General features: G+C 36.8%; 1 protein-coding gene across 1 annotated transcript in view; it reads right to left on the bottom strand.

The window, feature by feature from the left end:
- Window positions 1-15,213, bottom strand: part of pepd.S (peptidase D S homeolog) — a 119,907-nt gene that overhangs the window by 79,693 nt on the left and 25,001 nt on the right. Inside the window, 1 exon segment of the mRNA NM_001086356.1 lies at window positions 355-430. Within this exon segment, the coding sequence (NP_001079825.1) occupies window positions 355-430 (76 nt within the window).

The following is a 15,213-nucleotide window of genomic DNA, read 5'->3' as shown; positions in this document are numbered from 1 at the left end:
AGCATATTAGCTTTCTAGCAAATCCGAGATAATTGGCAGGCAAGAAATGGTAACTGTCTTAATATCACATTCTTTCTGTACCTGAGCAGAGAATATTTTATTAAAGAAAGACAGGCAGTGTTAAGAAATAATGGTAGGTTTACTGAGTGTGAGAGGGGTAAAGGGGAATCAATGGGTTTCTGCCATGGTTGACTTTGCAACGGCAAAGACGTTACTGATTTTATATATAGAAGGTATTTCATTTTATGCTGTCAAGGAAAATTTTGTTTTTTCTAAAATACTTTCAGTTATGCCAAACCTTAAGACATGCATGCCAGTCTTAAGGCACATTATACTATTTAAAAAATTAATTACCTCCTTGTGGGCTTCACTGGAGATGCGATTTGTGTAACGAAGAACCTCCAACTCCATGTCTGTCTTAAACACACGACTGTCAAAGAAATTAAATGAAATAGAATGAACATTTCTATATCATGACAATGAATACACAATCACATATATTAGAAGGGCTATCTAACTAAATGTTTTTAGATGTGTAGGTTGCATAAAAACAGTTTTTTGTTAAAAAAAAAAAAAACAGAAAAATGAACCCAGTTCCTAATCCAAATATATTATTCAAAATGTCTTTCAAATAAACAGTATTAACTGTATTTATAAGAGAACACTATAACCAACAGGGTAATCAAGACCAATGCATTTCATATTTTTTTCATTCCAGTTGCTACACTGCCTAGAACAGGGGTGTCCAAACTTTTGGCTTCGTCGGGCCACAATGGAAAAAGAAAAATTGTCTGGGGCCACATATGAAATACACAAACACGTTTGATTTGTAAAAGTAAAGGAAATACACAGAACTACAATGCCAGTTGGATAACCAGATGGAGCTATACATTGGACTATGGGACACCTGGATATTAAATAGACTAATTATATTATTATTACTACTAACTGGGCAATGGACAGAGACCCCCCTCCTCCTATATCCTTTGCAACATGACGTTTCCTCGGAAACCAAGCGTTTCGAGCTGGGCGACATTCATATGCATCCTGGGCCGTATGTGGCCCTCGGGCCACAGTTTGGACACCCCTGGCCTAGAACAACAACAAAGCAAGTCAGCCACTAAATTATTAGCCAAACAAGATCTGAAATAAAAAAATTAAGGCAGAACAATGTGAAAATGGGAAACACCTTTTTGATTTTCCCTTGAAAGCAACTGTAACTCCAAAAACAAAGGTTTTTTTTTATGCACAACTTCCCCTTATACAATAAAAAGTAAATAGATTGCTGTGTAGTTATTCCCTTCCCCTCTCCATCCCTTGTTTGTTCCATCTGTTTAGACCAAACAGTAACATCAAGTGAAGAGGAGCCACAAAGCCTATATATAATATAGGAATATAGAAAGGACCTCTGCCTAGAACGCTGCCTAGCTATCATATCCATGTCATATCTTATTCAATTAAAGGGATGGTTCACCTTTAAATTAACTTTTAGTATGCAATAAAATAGTTAATTCTAAGCAACATTTCAAGTGGTCTTCACATTATTTATTGTTATAGTTTTTAAAAATTTGCCTTCTTCTCTTTTCAGCTTTCAAATGGGGGTATGGGACCCCAACTAAAACAAATTCTTTGTAAAGTTAGAATTGTTACTGCTACTTTTTATTACTCATCTTTCTATTCAGGTCCTCTCCTATTCATATTCCAGTCTCTTATTCAAACCAATGCATGGTTGCTATTTAGACCCTAGCAACCAGATTGCTGAATCTACAACTGCTGAATTAACTCAAAAACCACAAATAAAAAATGGAAACTAATTGCAAATTGTCTCAGAATATCACTCTCTACATCATGCTTAAAGTTAACTCAAAAAAGAACAAACCCTTTAACTTAAACTGGCTTAACCAGTAAAATACCAGCCAAGTCTAGTATCAAAAATTTACTGGCAATTACATTTGTAATCATCAGTGGTTCCAGCCCAAAAGCACCCCAATTCCCTGCCAATCTCTCTCACCCTGTCCCACCTTTACCCCAGACAGCTCCTAAACACCTCCGTCGACATCAGAGCTTTACCCCTTTTTATATCATAACCCCACGTATACATTTTCAGTGCTGGTCGGTATTGCCACTGGCAAAAGGTGGCAACCATATATACAATGGAAGCCTAGTATAAGTTCTATTCATATATTAGATACACAAAAATTGGATATGCTGTTTCCTTAATATAAATAAAAATAAAATTTAAAAAAATCAGCATACAAGAGTATTTATGTGTTTTTTTTTTTTACTGAACTACAGCATACAAACCAGCACCTAAAACGGCTTTCTATTTTTAAACCAATTATGTTTCTCTATAATATCTCATCACAGCCAAAGATGACAATGAGGACAAAGAGAGTCTGGATTAGTCATAACAAAACATATCCTAATCTAGCTGGAAACACAAGGAATGTGTCACTATTTAAGGGATTGGAAGCATTTTTATCCAATTTCAAAATATAGCCCTTAATCCCCAGTGGTGTTCATGTCCTTGGAACTAAATGAGCTTGTCTCTGTTGCCTATGGAGGGACATGCAAAATACTTTGCAATGTAAGATACACAGAGGAAGCAACATCCAATCCAACACATAGTAACTGCATTCCAAAAATTGTGATTTAATCATACATACTGGATTTAATTTACTACCTGATGCAAAGTGCAAAACAATTAGGCAATCCACTATATCTCTTTTGCCACTATATCTCTATTTTTTTTTAGAAAACACACATTTTGGAGTGACATGCATTAAGGAAGCACTAAGCTTTACCCCTAGCCATTAGTATATGTATAAGTCTCCCTTGTAACTCTATCTCTCATAAATAGATATAAAATAAGCATTACTGCTAGGTGCAAGATAAGTTAGGCTCAGCTGCTTAGCTAACTTTTAAAGCACACAATATTTGTATATAAGTGGATGATACACCTGTATCTACTCTGAGGACCGCATATAAGGCCCAGGGACTTGATGCGTCAAACTCACACCACCCCAAGATGAATCCACTCCATTTAGCACTAGGTACATAATGGAAGTTATGCGGTGATCATATTTTGAAACCAAAAATTATATATCTTTAATATATATAATAATTTGTCCATCAAGTTGGGTTTCAGGTCATACAGCCTTTCATCGGGATGGTCAGGAAAATGGGACTCATTACCCAGAATGCTTGGGACCTGGAGTTTTCCAGATAAGGGGTATTTCCATAATTTAGAGAAATCATTTAAACATGAATTAATCCCTCAAGCAAGGATAAATTATATCTTAGTTACCATCAAGTACAAGGTACTGTTCTATTAGTACAGAGAAAAGGAAAATCATTTTTAAAAACAAGAATGATTAAAATGGAGCCTATGGGAGATGGTATTCCCATAATTCAGAGCTTTGTGGATAATGGGTTTCAGGATAACAGATCCCATACCTGTACTAATGTGCTAAATGTATTCACCATTAACTCAAGAAGATAGATTTCACTAATGGCTGCAGTATTGTGATGTCAATTTCTAAAATCCAAATAAGTTAAATGTGTAAAAAAGGTTCTGTGGGAATCCTTAGAATTTCTTAAAAAAAAAAACGATTCTACCTACCTCCCTGCAGCTTCTTGTGTCACACACAGATGGTGGAGTCAAGTATCAAATATACAGTTAGGTATATCTGACAAAAGAATTTAAATTGTAATCCAGACACAGGAGTTAAGCATAACATTTATGAGAATGAAATGTACTAGAGTAAAAAATTTAAAAATTCTATGGTATACATTACACTAGGGCAGTGATCCCCAACCAGTAGCTCGTGAGCAACATGTTGCTGCTCCCCAACACCTTGGATGTTGCTCCCAGTGGCCTCAAAGCAGGTGCTTATTTTTGAATTTCAGGCTTGGAGGCAAGTTTTGGTTGCATAAAAAACAGATATACTGCTAAATGGAGCCTGCTGTAGGCTGCCAGAGCACATAGGGGCTACCAATAGCCAATAACAGCCCTTATTTGGCACCAACCAGAAACATTTTACAAGCTAGTGTTGCTCCCCAACTCTTTTACATCTGAATGTTGCTCACGGGTGAAAAAGTTTGGGGACCCCTGCACTAGGGTTTCCACCTGTATGGTTTGAACCCTGACAACCTGTTTTTTTTGAAGGGCTGTTCGGGTCAAAACTGGCTGTCCAGTTTTCAAAATTAGAAAAACTGGGCAGGATGTCTTGAGATTGACGTGGCGATCAGCCAATCACCATGTCATAGCCCCGTCCCAGAAGCCACAGGCCTGCCCCCACCATGTCACGGCCCCGCCCCACTACATCACAGTACCACCCCTGCTGCGTCACGACCCCCCTCCCCCCGGAGTTCAACCCTACATTACACAAACCTTGTTATTTCAAGGATCATTCAGCAAGGTGAGATACAGTATATGGTATTGATCATTGTGTTTAGCAGCATGTGGTGTATAATGACATTTTGTTAAACTAAACGAGGGCAAGTTTCTTAAAAAAAAAAGGTGTTTTTAGAATTTGTTTATAGGCAGAGAGATTGGTAGAAAGTCACACAGAGAGTTGAAAGGAATTCAAGAGAAGGAATGCTACCCTTGCAATGAATGAAAGAAAGTACATGAAAACTGAGTTGAGGTGTAGGTTAGATAAATTGAAATATTCCAATTGGTAGTGGAAGCCAGTGCAGAGAGAGAAGTATATTCTGAGGCGTATAAGGCTAGCGGTGGGAAGGACAATTGCTACAGTTGTCTATAAGTAATCTGACAAAAGAGTGAATTGGAATTTTGTTAGCATCTTGTGTGATAAATTGTTTTGCAAATATTTCTTAAATAAGAATGGGAAGTTTTAGCTCCTTAATTGGATATAAGGAGTGGAGGACACAGCAGTATCAAGGATAACCTCAAGTGATGGGGCTTGGGGTGATAACTGTGAAGAGAGGGGAGCTGTCAATTGTGAACGACACTTTTGGGATGTTGTTGGTGTTGGATGAGGTTTTTACAGAGGTTTAATTTAATGTAGCACTTGGACATCTAAGAAGCTATAGCTAACAAGAAAGAATATCAGGAGAGGACATATAGATTTGAGTATTGTCAGTATAGAGGTGGTGTTGGAAACCATATGAATTGATTAGTTTGACATGGAAGGAAATATACATTTAAAATAATAAGAGGTGTAAGATAGATTTTTGAGAAAACCCAACAAAGAGATGTAAGAGAGGTGATGATACTCTGTAGTAAATTTGAGAGGTTAGATAAAAACCAGAGGAGGCAGAGTCATAAAGGCTTAGAGAATGGAGGGACTGAATGAAGAAAGGGTGCACACACAGTCTCAAAAGAAACTGAGAGAATCAGAACTTTTAGTTGTAATACATGTTTTTGGCATATATTCTGTGTAATGTTGTGGTCCAAAGTCAGATTTCAAGGGGTCCCGGAAGGTTATGGTTAGAGAGGAATAATGTCAGTTTATTGTATACTAAGTACTTAAGTGGTTTAGAGTTTAAGGGAAGAAGAAAGAAGGGATGACGGTTACCAAGATTGGCTAGATAAAGAAAGGATTTTTCAGAACAGAGATGAAAATAATCTATATGAAAGGAAAAGATTACAAAGATACATTATGGCTTTATTAGTCAGAAGAAGTCAGGGATTGCTGAGAAGTTTAAAAGAAATGGGTTTGAGTGGACAAGTAGGAAGTTGTGAGGAAACAAAATGTTTGAGACTAAATTTATGAAACATTGCATACAGAATTTTTTATTTGCCAGCTAAACAGTAACAGGCAAGAAGTCACTGGGGGTGTTTAACAATTTAGCATTCTTAGCAGTTATTAGCAGTGATTTTACCTTTCCTTCTACTTTACTGCAAGAGCTTATGCACTACTAATTCCCAGTTGCAAAACTATGTGGATAAACAAAGTCTCAGATAAAGCAAATTATATATATACTCACAGACTATTTTTAGGCTCACAAAGATCCACTGATCCTGCTATTCTACCAACAGGACCACAGGTAGGATGGCTTACAAACATAATTCAACTAATTGATTTAGTTATCATATGAAGCAAATTACAGAAACTCTTAGTCAATCACATTGGTCCATGCCCTAGTGGAGCCTCCAATCTGAGACCATTGGCCTGTGCCTTCATATTAGGGTCAGTGTTTATTAGGAGCAAATTAACCTGCCTACATTTTTTGGACCGTTGAAGGAAAGCAGGAGCATCTATACCTATATACCTATTACTATACCACTGCAACACGATGCTGCAAATAAAATCAGAACAAAGAAGGTGCAGAGGAAGTAAAAACAAAAAAATTTGAAGCCACTCCAATTTGCCTCAAGGGGGAAAAATCCTGACTCCCAAGATGACAATCGGGCTAGTCAGGATTTTTTTCCCCCTCTGAAGCAAATTGGAGAGGCTTCAAATTGTTTTGTTTTTACTTCCTCTGGCTCAACTAGCAGTTAGGCAGGTTCTATACAGACTTAAGGTTAAACTTGATGGACGTGTGACTTTTTTCAATTTACTGTAACTTACTATGTTACTATATACTATGTTATGGAACTCATTTCTATTCTTTGTATGTATATTCAGATTAATACAGTGTTTGCAAGCGCTATAAATGCCTTAGATTTAATCGTGGAATTTAATTTAACTCATTTATAGAACTCTCTGCCTTTAGTAGGCTCAACTATAAAATACATTAATATACATTTGAAAGTCGTAGGAGGGCAATGTATTTTATTAAGATTGGTACATAAATGTGTTCAGCTTTAACAATCATAAAAACTGTGGACCATTTTATGTAAATGCTTTTCCCCTAAATGTTAAAGGGAAAAAAAGTAATTCTAATTTATTAGAGGAATGTTCAACAATAAAACATTTAATGTTCATATTGAAAGTTTAAAATATTCATTAAAGGTAATATCTTCTAGCAGATAGGATCCATTATTTGAAAATGTTCATATGAAAGCATAGATTGAGCAAGAAATTCTTCGGAGAATGCAGTTGAAAATGTCTCCAACATACTAAATTACATCTGCATCAAGATAATGGAAGTTATGAATATTAAGGAATTCACTGCTCAATCAGCAAATGCTATGCAAAACAATGAGTAAGATTTGTCTAAAAATTAAGGCCACTTTGAATTCATAAAACATACATTTATTACCATACATTTATTAAGAGAGCCTTGGGTTTCATACCCAATAAATAATATACGCTAAGATTACAGAGGGAAGCAAACTATTGTTCTGAGTAGGCAAATACATGAGGCACAAAAGCAAATATAACATTTCACATAGTGAAGAAGGTAACTGCTTTTAAAAAACTTGCAAACCACCAATTAAAGGGGTTGGAACATCAAAAAAAACAGTTTGTACAATAAAGGTATAATAACGTTAACAGTTAAATTAACCATTATTCTAATCAACTTTACCATAAGAAGAGGTCTGTTAGACCTTTGTTTAAATAACCCTATTTCGTCTTGGTTATTGGCAAAACTGTACTGAGCTTATAGTTTCAGGAATGATGTGTGAGTTGGCCCAAAAGCATTACTTAACATTTTACTTACCTCTCAGTGCAGATTCAGGCATCGGAGTTCATGGGCATCATCTTCAGCCACTTCGGTAATCATTGGATGGAGACCGGCGTTTCGGCACATGCGCAGTTGTCGCGAAACAGAAAATTGCTCCAACTGCACATGCGCACACGCCGGTCTCATTCCGAAAGTTTTCCAAAGAAGATAGCGCCTGTGAACTCCAATGCCTGAATCTGCACCGAGGGGTAAGTAAAACGTTAGGCATTTGCCAGGGGTAACACCATTAGCTTAAAAAAGGCCTGAAACACTGCACCTTTTCAGATCAAAGCCATGAGAAGCTAATAAAGGCTTTTTAAATGTATATTCCTTAAAGGAGAAGGAAAGCTACGGAGACATTTTATTGCCAATAGATTAGCTGCAATAGTGCAAGCTAGAATGCTATATTTATTTTGTAGAATGTTTTACCATACCTGAGTAAAAAGCTCTAGAAACTCTCTGTTTGTTTAGGATAGGAGCTGCAGTATTAATGTGGTGTGACATCACTTCCTGCCTGAGTCTCTCCCTGGTCTGGGCTCAGATTACAGTAGAGAAGGGAGGGGTGGGGGGAGAGGAGCAAACTGAGCATGCTCTTGCCCAGGGCAATGAGGTTTAAGCTGAAGGCAGGAAGTCTGATACAGAAGCCCATGTGTACACAATAGAAGGAAAGAAATGCTGTGTTTCTTTTGACAGGGGACTCAGAGCAACATTACTTTGGGGGTTTACTGGTATATTTATGTTTCAATGTTTTTTATTGGGGTTTTTCAAGAAAATTATTACAGCCATTGGAAAGAGAAAGAAAAAATAGGCATGTTGTAAATAAGTAATATGTTTACATTAAAGATTGTACATATATGCAGCGGACCAACATCAGCATCGCAGCACAATAAACAAATTACCAATATTCCACTAACTGTAAAACAGTGTTATCAAAGTGGAGCAGAGTCTCCCTGGCAACCTCCGGAAGACGCATCCACATCTTTATATTAATATGTATCATAAGATGTGTGACACTTAACAATAAACTTGTGGAATACTATATTTTTATTACTTAATGATACATTTTTATTAAATAAACTATTTTACACCATGGTCATCAGGTAACTGTTTTTAAATTATCTAAACCTAAATCTAAGGGGAAACTAAAGAAAAAGGAAATTATCCAACCGGACAAATTGCTTAAGACTTAGTTATTCATTTTTCTCTGTCTGATGGAAATATTACACAGAGTCAACTAGAAAATATAGGACTGTAGGAGGTCAAGAATTCAGTGCTTCAAGAAGCTATATCTCAAATAATTTTGACTGAGGATATAATGAGGACCATAAGCTAGTTCTATTGAGGAATGGTTGTAAGTTGTCTGATTTCATTGCCCAAGACTTTTCTGCTCGTAGGTTGAACTCCACCATCTTAAGGATGTCTTCAAATCTTGGTATATGTTCAGATTTCCAGTTATCTACTATCTGCATTCTCGTTGCTATAAATATATGATTAAATAAGATTCTCTCTTTGGGGGGTAATTCAATTGTTTTTATATGCAGTAATGACATATATGGGGGAATATGGACAAGGTTTACTGGTAATTTTTTGAGACAGACTTCCACTTCTTTCCATAAAGGTTGAATCCTTGGACAATGCCAAAAAATGTGTTCCAAGGAACCCACTTGATTACATTTCCTCCAGCAAAGTGGTGAAACCTGGGAATCAAACTTGGAGATTTTTTCAGGTGTGAGGTACCACCGCCAGATCATTTTAAGTAAATTTTCCTGATGAGAAACACAGTGGGAAGATTTCTTTACAGATTTAATAGCTAATTCCCAGTCACCCTGTTCTATATCTGTTTGAAAGTGTTCCTGCCAGCTTCTTAGCTGCCATTTAGGGATGCCCTCTTTGTTAGTTAATAATGTTCTATAAAACAAGGCAGTACCTTTCATATAAGTTTTATCAGGTGACAATAGTTTATTAATTTGTGGGGGTAAAGAAATTGTAAGAGGAGTATGTCTTGAGAAATATTTTTGTATTTTAGAGTATTTATGAGCCTCCGATCTAGGTATGTTATACAGATCAGACAACTCCTCAAAGGATTTTTGGCCTGACTCTCCAAAGAGTTTATCAATTGTATCCAAACCTAATTCTACCCAGTTATCAAATGAAACCTTCTTTACTACATTTGAGATATTGATGAAGGGGATGGGTAAATTAGTAGCTAACGGGTTATTATTACAGAGTTTAGTCAGTTCCTTCCAGATTTTCAATGTATGCTTAGTGACTGGATTAGATGTTGGTTTTGGAATTTCCCAGATTAGATTGGATTCTAAGAAGTTTTTGTAAAATGAGTAAGAAGATTGGTTTTGCTCTAGAACTATCCATTGTTTTGATGTGTCATTTTTCCGGATAGATCTGGATTGTTCTAGGATGGTTGCTTTGTAGTAAAGTTCTATATCCGGAACTCCAAGACCAAGTTCTGTTTGATGTTGCGTTAATATTTTATTGGAAAATCTGGAGGTTCTGTTAATCAGAACAAATTTGTTAATCAATTTTTGTAAGCTAGTGAAAAATGATTTAGGGACTTTTATGGGAAGGTTACGAAATAGGTATAATAGTTGTGGAAGTATCATCATTTTAAAGGCGGCACTCCTGCCAAGCCAGGAGAATTCAAATTTAGAGAGGGCTTCTAATTGATTTTTAAGTTTAGAGATCCAAGGCTCATAATTCTCTTTGTATAGTAAGGGTAAGGAAGGTGTAATGTATACTCCTAAATATTTTATGGACTTAATAGTCCAGAAATATGGGGATGAGTTTTTAAGAGACTGTGTTGTATCTGGATCAAGGTTGCATGGTAGGATGACTGTTTTGTTTTCATTTAGTTTATAATAAGAAATTTTGGAGAAAGAACTTAATTCAGATCTTAGATTTGGCAGTGATACCTGGGGATCTTGTAGATATAATAATATGTCATCCGCATATAATCCCAATTTATACTCAGATCCACCAAGCTTGATACCCTTTATCAGATTATTTCTTATTTTTTGTGCTAGGGGTTCAAGTGTTAATATAAAAATAATTGGTGAGAGTGGGCATCCCTGACGAGTTCCGTTAGTTATATTAAAAGGAGATGATAAGGTACCTGATGACATAACCAAAGCAGAAGGCTGTGAATATAGCGCCATTATTGCCTTATGTAAGTAACCCACACAGCCAAATTTTTCCAACACACATGACAAATAGTTCCAATTTACTCTATCAAACGCCTTCTCTGCGTCCAAAGAGACAAACAGAGAAGGCGTTCGACAAACACCAACTTCATGTAAGAGAGCTAACACCTTTCTAGTTGCGTCATAAGTCATTCTTCCCTTTACAAATCCTACCTGATCAAAATGTATTAATTGGGGAATTAAAGGGGCTAATCTATTTGCAATTACCTTCGCGTAAATTTTTAAATCGGTGTTAAGTAGGGAAATAGGCCTATAATTAACTGGGTCACTGGGCGCATAAGGATTCTTTGGGAAATTTGCATAGGGTAGCTACCTCATTAAACATTTGTGTAAGGGGCTTAGATAAGATATTAACAAATTTTTTGTAGTAATCGTTAATGAAGCCATCTATCCCAGGGGCCTTGTCACTTTTAAGGGTTTTAATGGCTATTTCTATCTCCTGTTGTCGGAAGGGAGTATTTGTCTGTTTTTGTTCGAGTTCAGATAGGGATGGGAGGTTTATACTTTCTAAATATTGATCAATTTCTTGTTTGGTGGGTATGTGAGTATCCGGGTGTTTATCTAAGTTATATAAATTTTCATAAAATGTTGCCAAGGTGTCGACAATCTCTTTTGGGTGATGAACCGTTATACCAGTTTGTGGGCGTTTTAATTTCAATATTCTTCTGGCAATTCTCTGTCCTATTATTTTTTGGGCCATAACCTTCCCTGCCTTGTTTCTATCTGCATACCAATTTTCTTTCAATATAGTATGCCATCTATCATATTGTTGATATAATGTCTCTTTCAATTCTTGTCTGAATTCTTCTAATTTGGGTATTAATTCAGTTTTTTTATTATTATAAATTGTGTATTCTAATAGTTTAATTTCTTTCAGAAGGAAATCAGTTTTTTCTTTCCTTTTCTTCTTAAGGATGGAGCTATGTTTTATAAAGATTCCTCTTATAAAGGCCTTATGGGCATTCCATAGTGTAGATTTACCTACCTCATTATTATCATTAATTAGGAAATAATCTTTCAGATTTTTTTGGATCAAGGGGGCTGACGATTCAGAATATAATACAATTTTATTCATTCTCCAAGGATGTTTTACGGAGGGTGGGCCTGATAGTTGTATTTTAATTGTTACGGGGCTATGGTCTGACCATGTTCTGGTGCCGATTTGTACATCTTTCAATACTGGCAAAGTAAATCTGTCCACCAAACAGTGATCGATTCTTGAGAATGACTGATGAATTGGGGAATAATATGAGAAATCTTTCTCTTTGGGATGTAGGCATCTCCAACTGTCATATAGTTCAAAATTCAATAGACTATTCTGTATAGAGGCCGGGGGTCTCTTCCTTGTCGATGAACAGTCAACGATGGGGTCTGTTATAGCATTCAAATCACCAGTAATTATAATGTGCCCTTTTTGTAAGCTAACAATTTTTTTTATTTTTTTATTTAGAAAACTAATTTGATTTTTATTTGGAGAGTATAAATTAGCGATTGAGAAAATTTGATTATTGATCTTACCAGAGATAACTACTAATCTCCCATCGTTGCTGTTATAGATATCTGTAATATCAAAGCCAGAAGAATCCCTGACCGCTATACGCTTTTTTAAAACTGCATGGTGTACACTAGAAAATTGATACAGATTAAATTTAGACGCCCCTTCAGTATTAAGATGAGTTTCTTGGAGGCAAACCAGATCAGCCTTTTCCTCCTTGACCAGCTTTTGTAATAAATACCTCTTTCTATGCGAATTCAAGCCTCTCACATTAAGAGATAATATTTTAAGATCTTGTGACATTTTCAATTATGACTCTATTGCACCACATATAGCATACCATATCGTTGACTCCGCTCAATATCAGTCCATAATTTGCAATCTGACCTATAATCAAGATAAAAAGTCCCAAGTCTCTCAGCACTGTAAGGATAAACGGGGGTTAGCAGAAACAGTAAGAAAAGCATCAAAGGTAAAGAACAAAAAGGAAACACTGTGTTCAGTATAATACTGAAAACACTGAGAACAATAAAAATCAAAAAGAAAACAAAAAAAAAATAACAGTTAGTTGTCAGAGCAGTATTCAGGCCTTATTGGGCCTTGGTCCACAGCCGTGGGCCGAGAATACGGTCAATTCACCTCAGGAGATTTCGAGAGGGGAAAAGCCTAGTGGGAGGGAAAGTTTGTGTAAGAAACACTTTTCTTCCTATATTCCTTAAAGTTCAGTTCAAGAGCCTCCGGCGGCTATGGGGGACTTGTTCTGTTCATCTTTATCAGCGGACCATTCCATCCTTTGCTGTTTGGGTGCCGACAGCGCCAGTCTTCCTTCCCTTGGGTTAATTACTGCGATGTTCCACTTGGCCAGCAATTCCAGACCCTCATTAAGATTTTTCAATATATGAAGTGATCCTAGTCTGTAGATCAGCAATTTTGTAGGAAAACCCCATCTGTAAGGGATCTTCTGGTTCCTCAATGTAGCGGTAACAGGACCAAACTCTCTTCTGGCCTGGAGGGTAGCTTGGGAAAGGTCTGAGAACAATGAAAGGTCCTCATAAGGAGATGGAAGTTTCTGACCTCTCCTTGTAGCAGACAAGAAGGCATCCTTTACATGAAAAAAATGAATTCTTGTTATAACATCTCTGGGGACTCTATCTGGTAGGAAGTTTGGTTTAGGCAGTCTATGTGCCCTATCAATAATGAGCTCACTGTCAGGAACACCAGGGAGGGTTAACTTTATAATCTTCTTTACATGGAGCTTCAGATCATCAGTAGAAACAGTCTCAGAGATCCCTCTAATTTTCACATTATTTCTACGATTGCGGTCTTCTGCGTCTATCATCTTTTCTTTTAGCCATTTTACATCATCCAGCATCTCTTCATGAGAGTCTACCAGTTCGTTATAGGCCACCGTGAAGTCTGTCATCTTGTCCTCTATTTTAGTGACACGATCATTAATGTCCATGGCGAACTGGGACATGTGATCTGCAAGCAGCTTAATGTCATTATGCATAGAGCTTTTGAATGAGAGCATAAACTCTTTCAGAAAGTTCTGTGTGATCGGCTGTTCTGTAGTAGGGAACTGTGCTAGGGGGTCTGATGAGGCTGTGTCTGTGCTCTGGGGAGACAGAATCTGTCCTACCTGATGTTCCTCTGTGTCTATGCGAGGCTTGTTCTTGGCAGGGCTTCTGGATGTCGGGGTGTCAGGCGATGACCCCTTGCTCTCCCCGTATTGAAATCCAGCTTGATTCAGGTTTTGTAAGCCATAAGGAGGTATAAACAGCGATCTCTGATGCTGCAGAGTCTGTGGGGATGAGTGTTGTTTTCCTTCTCCATGGCAACCACTATCTTGCCCAGCAGAGCTGTATAGGGCTGTCAGCTTTCTGGGTCTTGGGCTGTTTTTCTTTCTTTTGTTAAGTGCTTTTCTGGGGTCCATAGCTTCCTGGTGTGTTCCCCTGCAAAACCACTGCTATTTCAGGCTTTAAAAGCTGCTGTGTCGCTGTATTAAGTGTTTCTTCACAGAGCTGAAGGTTCAGTCCTCCATTCAGCTCTGTAGCCACACCCCCCTGTCTACTGGTATATTTAGATGGACCTTTCTGATAAGGCTTACTTAGTTTTACCCTTTACTTCTCCTTTAATGGTGCTGTCTTCTACATTTTTTTGACAGAAGGGGCCTTGGTGCTCGCTAAGCTTGCAATGTATTTTTATTGTTAGCCATATTAAAAACAAATGTTAAGATAGATTCTAAATATAAAACTATGCTGCGGATGCTGAAGAAACGTGGACGGCAAATTACTTAAATTGACACCGAATTTAGTCACTTATAGCAAGCGAAATGATAAATTACACGTAGTAAACAAAGATTTTCATACCACACAGGTGCTAAGATTAAGGTCCATTTTTAGATCATGCTTGCCATTTTCTGTTAATGAATCTGAATTCTTTCTCTCTACTCACAAACCAGAAATAACAACATTAACTAATATTCTACTAGCATCATAAATGTTCTCAAAACCCCTTCTGACCCCAGTGTTTTATATCCTTACAACTTTCCATTCATATGGCGTTATTATGAAAAAGTGAATTCCGGCTGATTTCATTGTAGCAGACCAGATGGCATGACTGTCATCAAAACAGAAATTTATCATTTTGTCTACAACTCACACAATCAAAAAAGTTTTTATCAAATTACATTTTTGTCTTTTAATAAAGTGAGACATTTTGTTTCTTTCTACAATGTATCTAGAAAATATATATGTAGAATATACTGAGATTTTTACACTTATTGATGGAGATTTCATATAATATTCCACTGAAGTCAAGAAGAGAACTTCACCACGTCATGCAAAATTGTCACATTCTCTGAATGCATTTCATTCTTGGTGACGGTTTTTATAATGAATGTGATGAGCTAATAAAGCAAAATAT

The sequence above is a fragment of the Xenopus laevis genome, chromosome 4S (genome assembly GCF_017654675.1).
Source record: "Xenopus laevis strain J_2021 chromosome 4S, Xenopus_laevis_v10.1, whole genome shotgun sequence".
In the NCBI taxonomy this organism is placed as follows: Eukaryota; Metazoa; Chordata; class Amphibia; order Anura; family Pipidae; genus Xenopus; species Xenopus laevis.
This window is presented reverse-complemented; position numbering and strand designations above follow the sequence as displayed.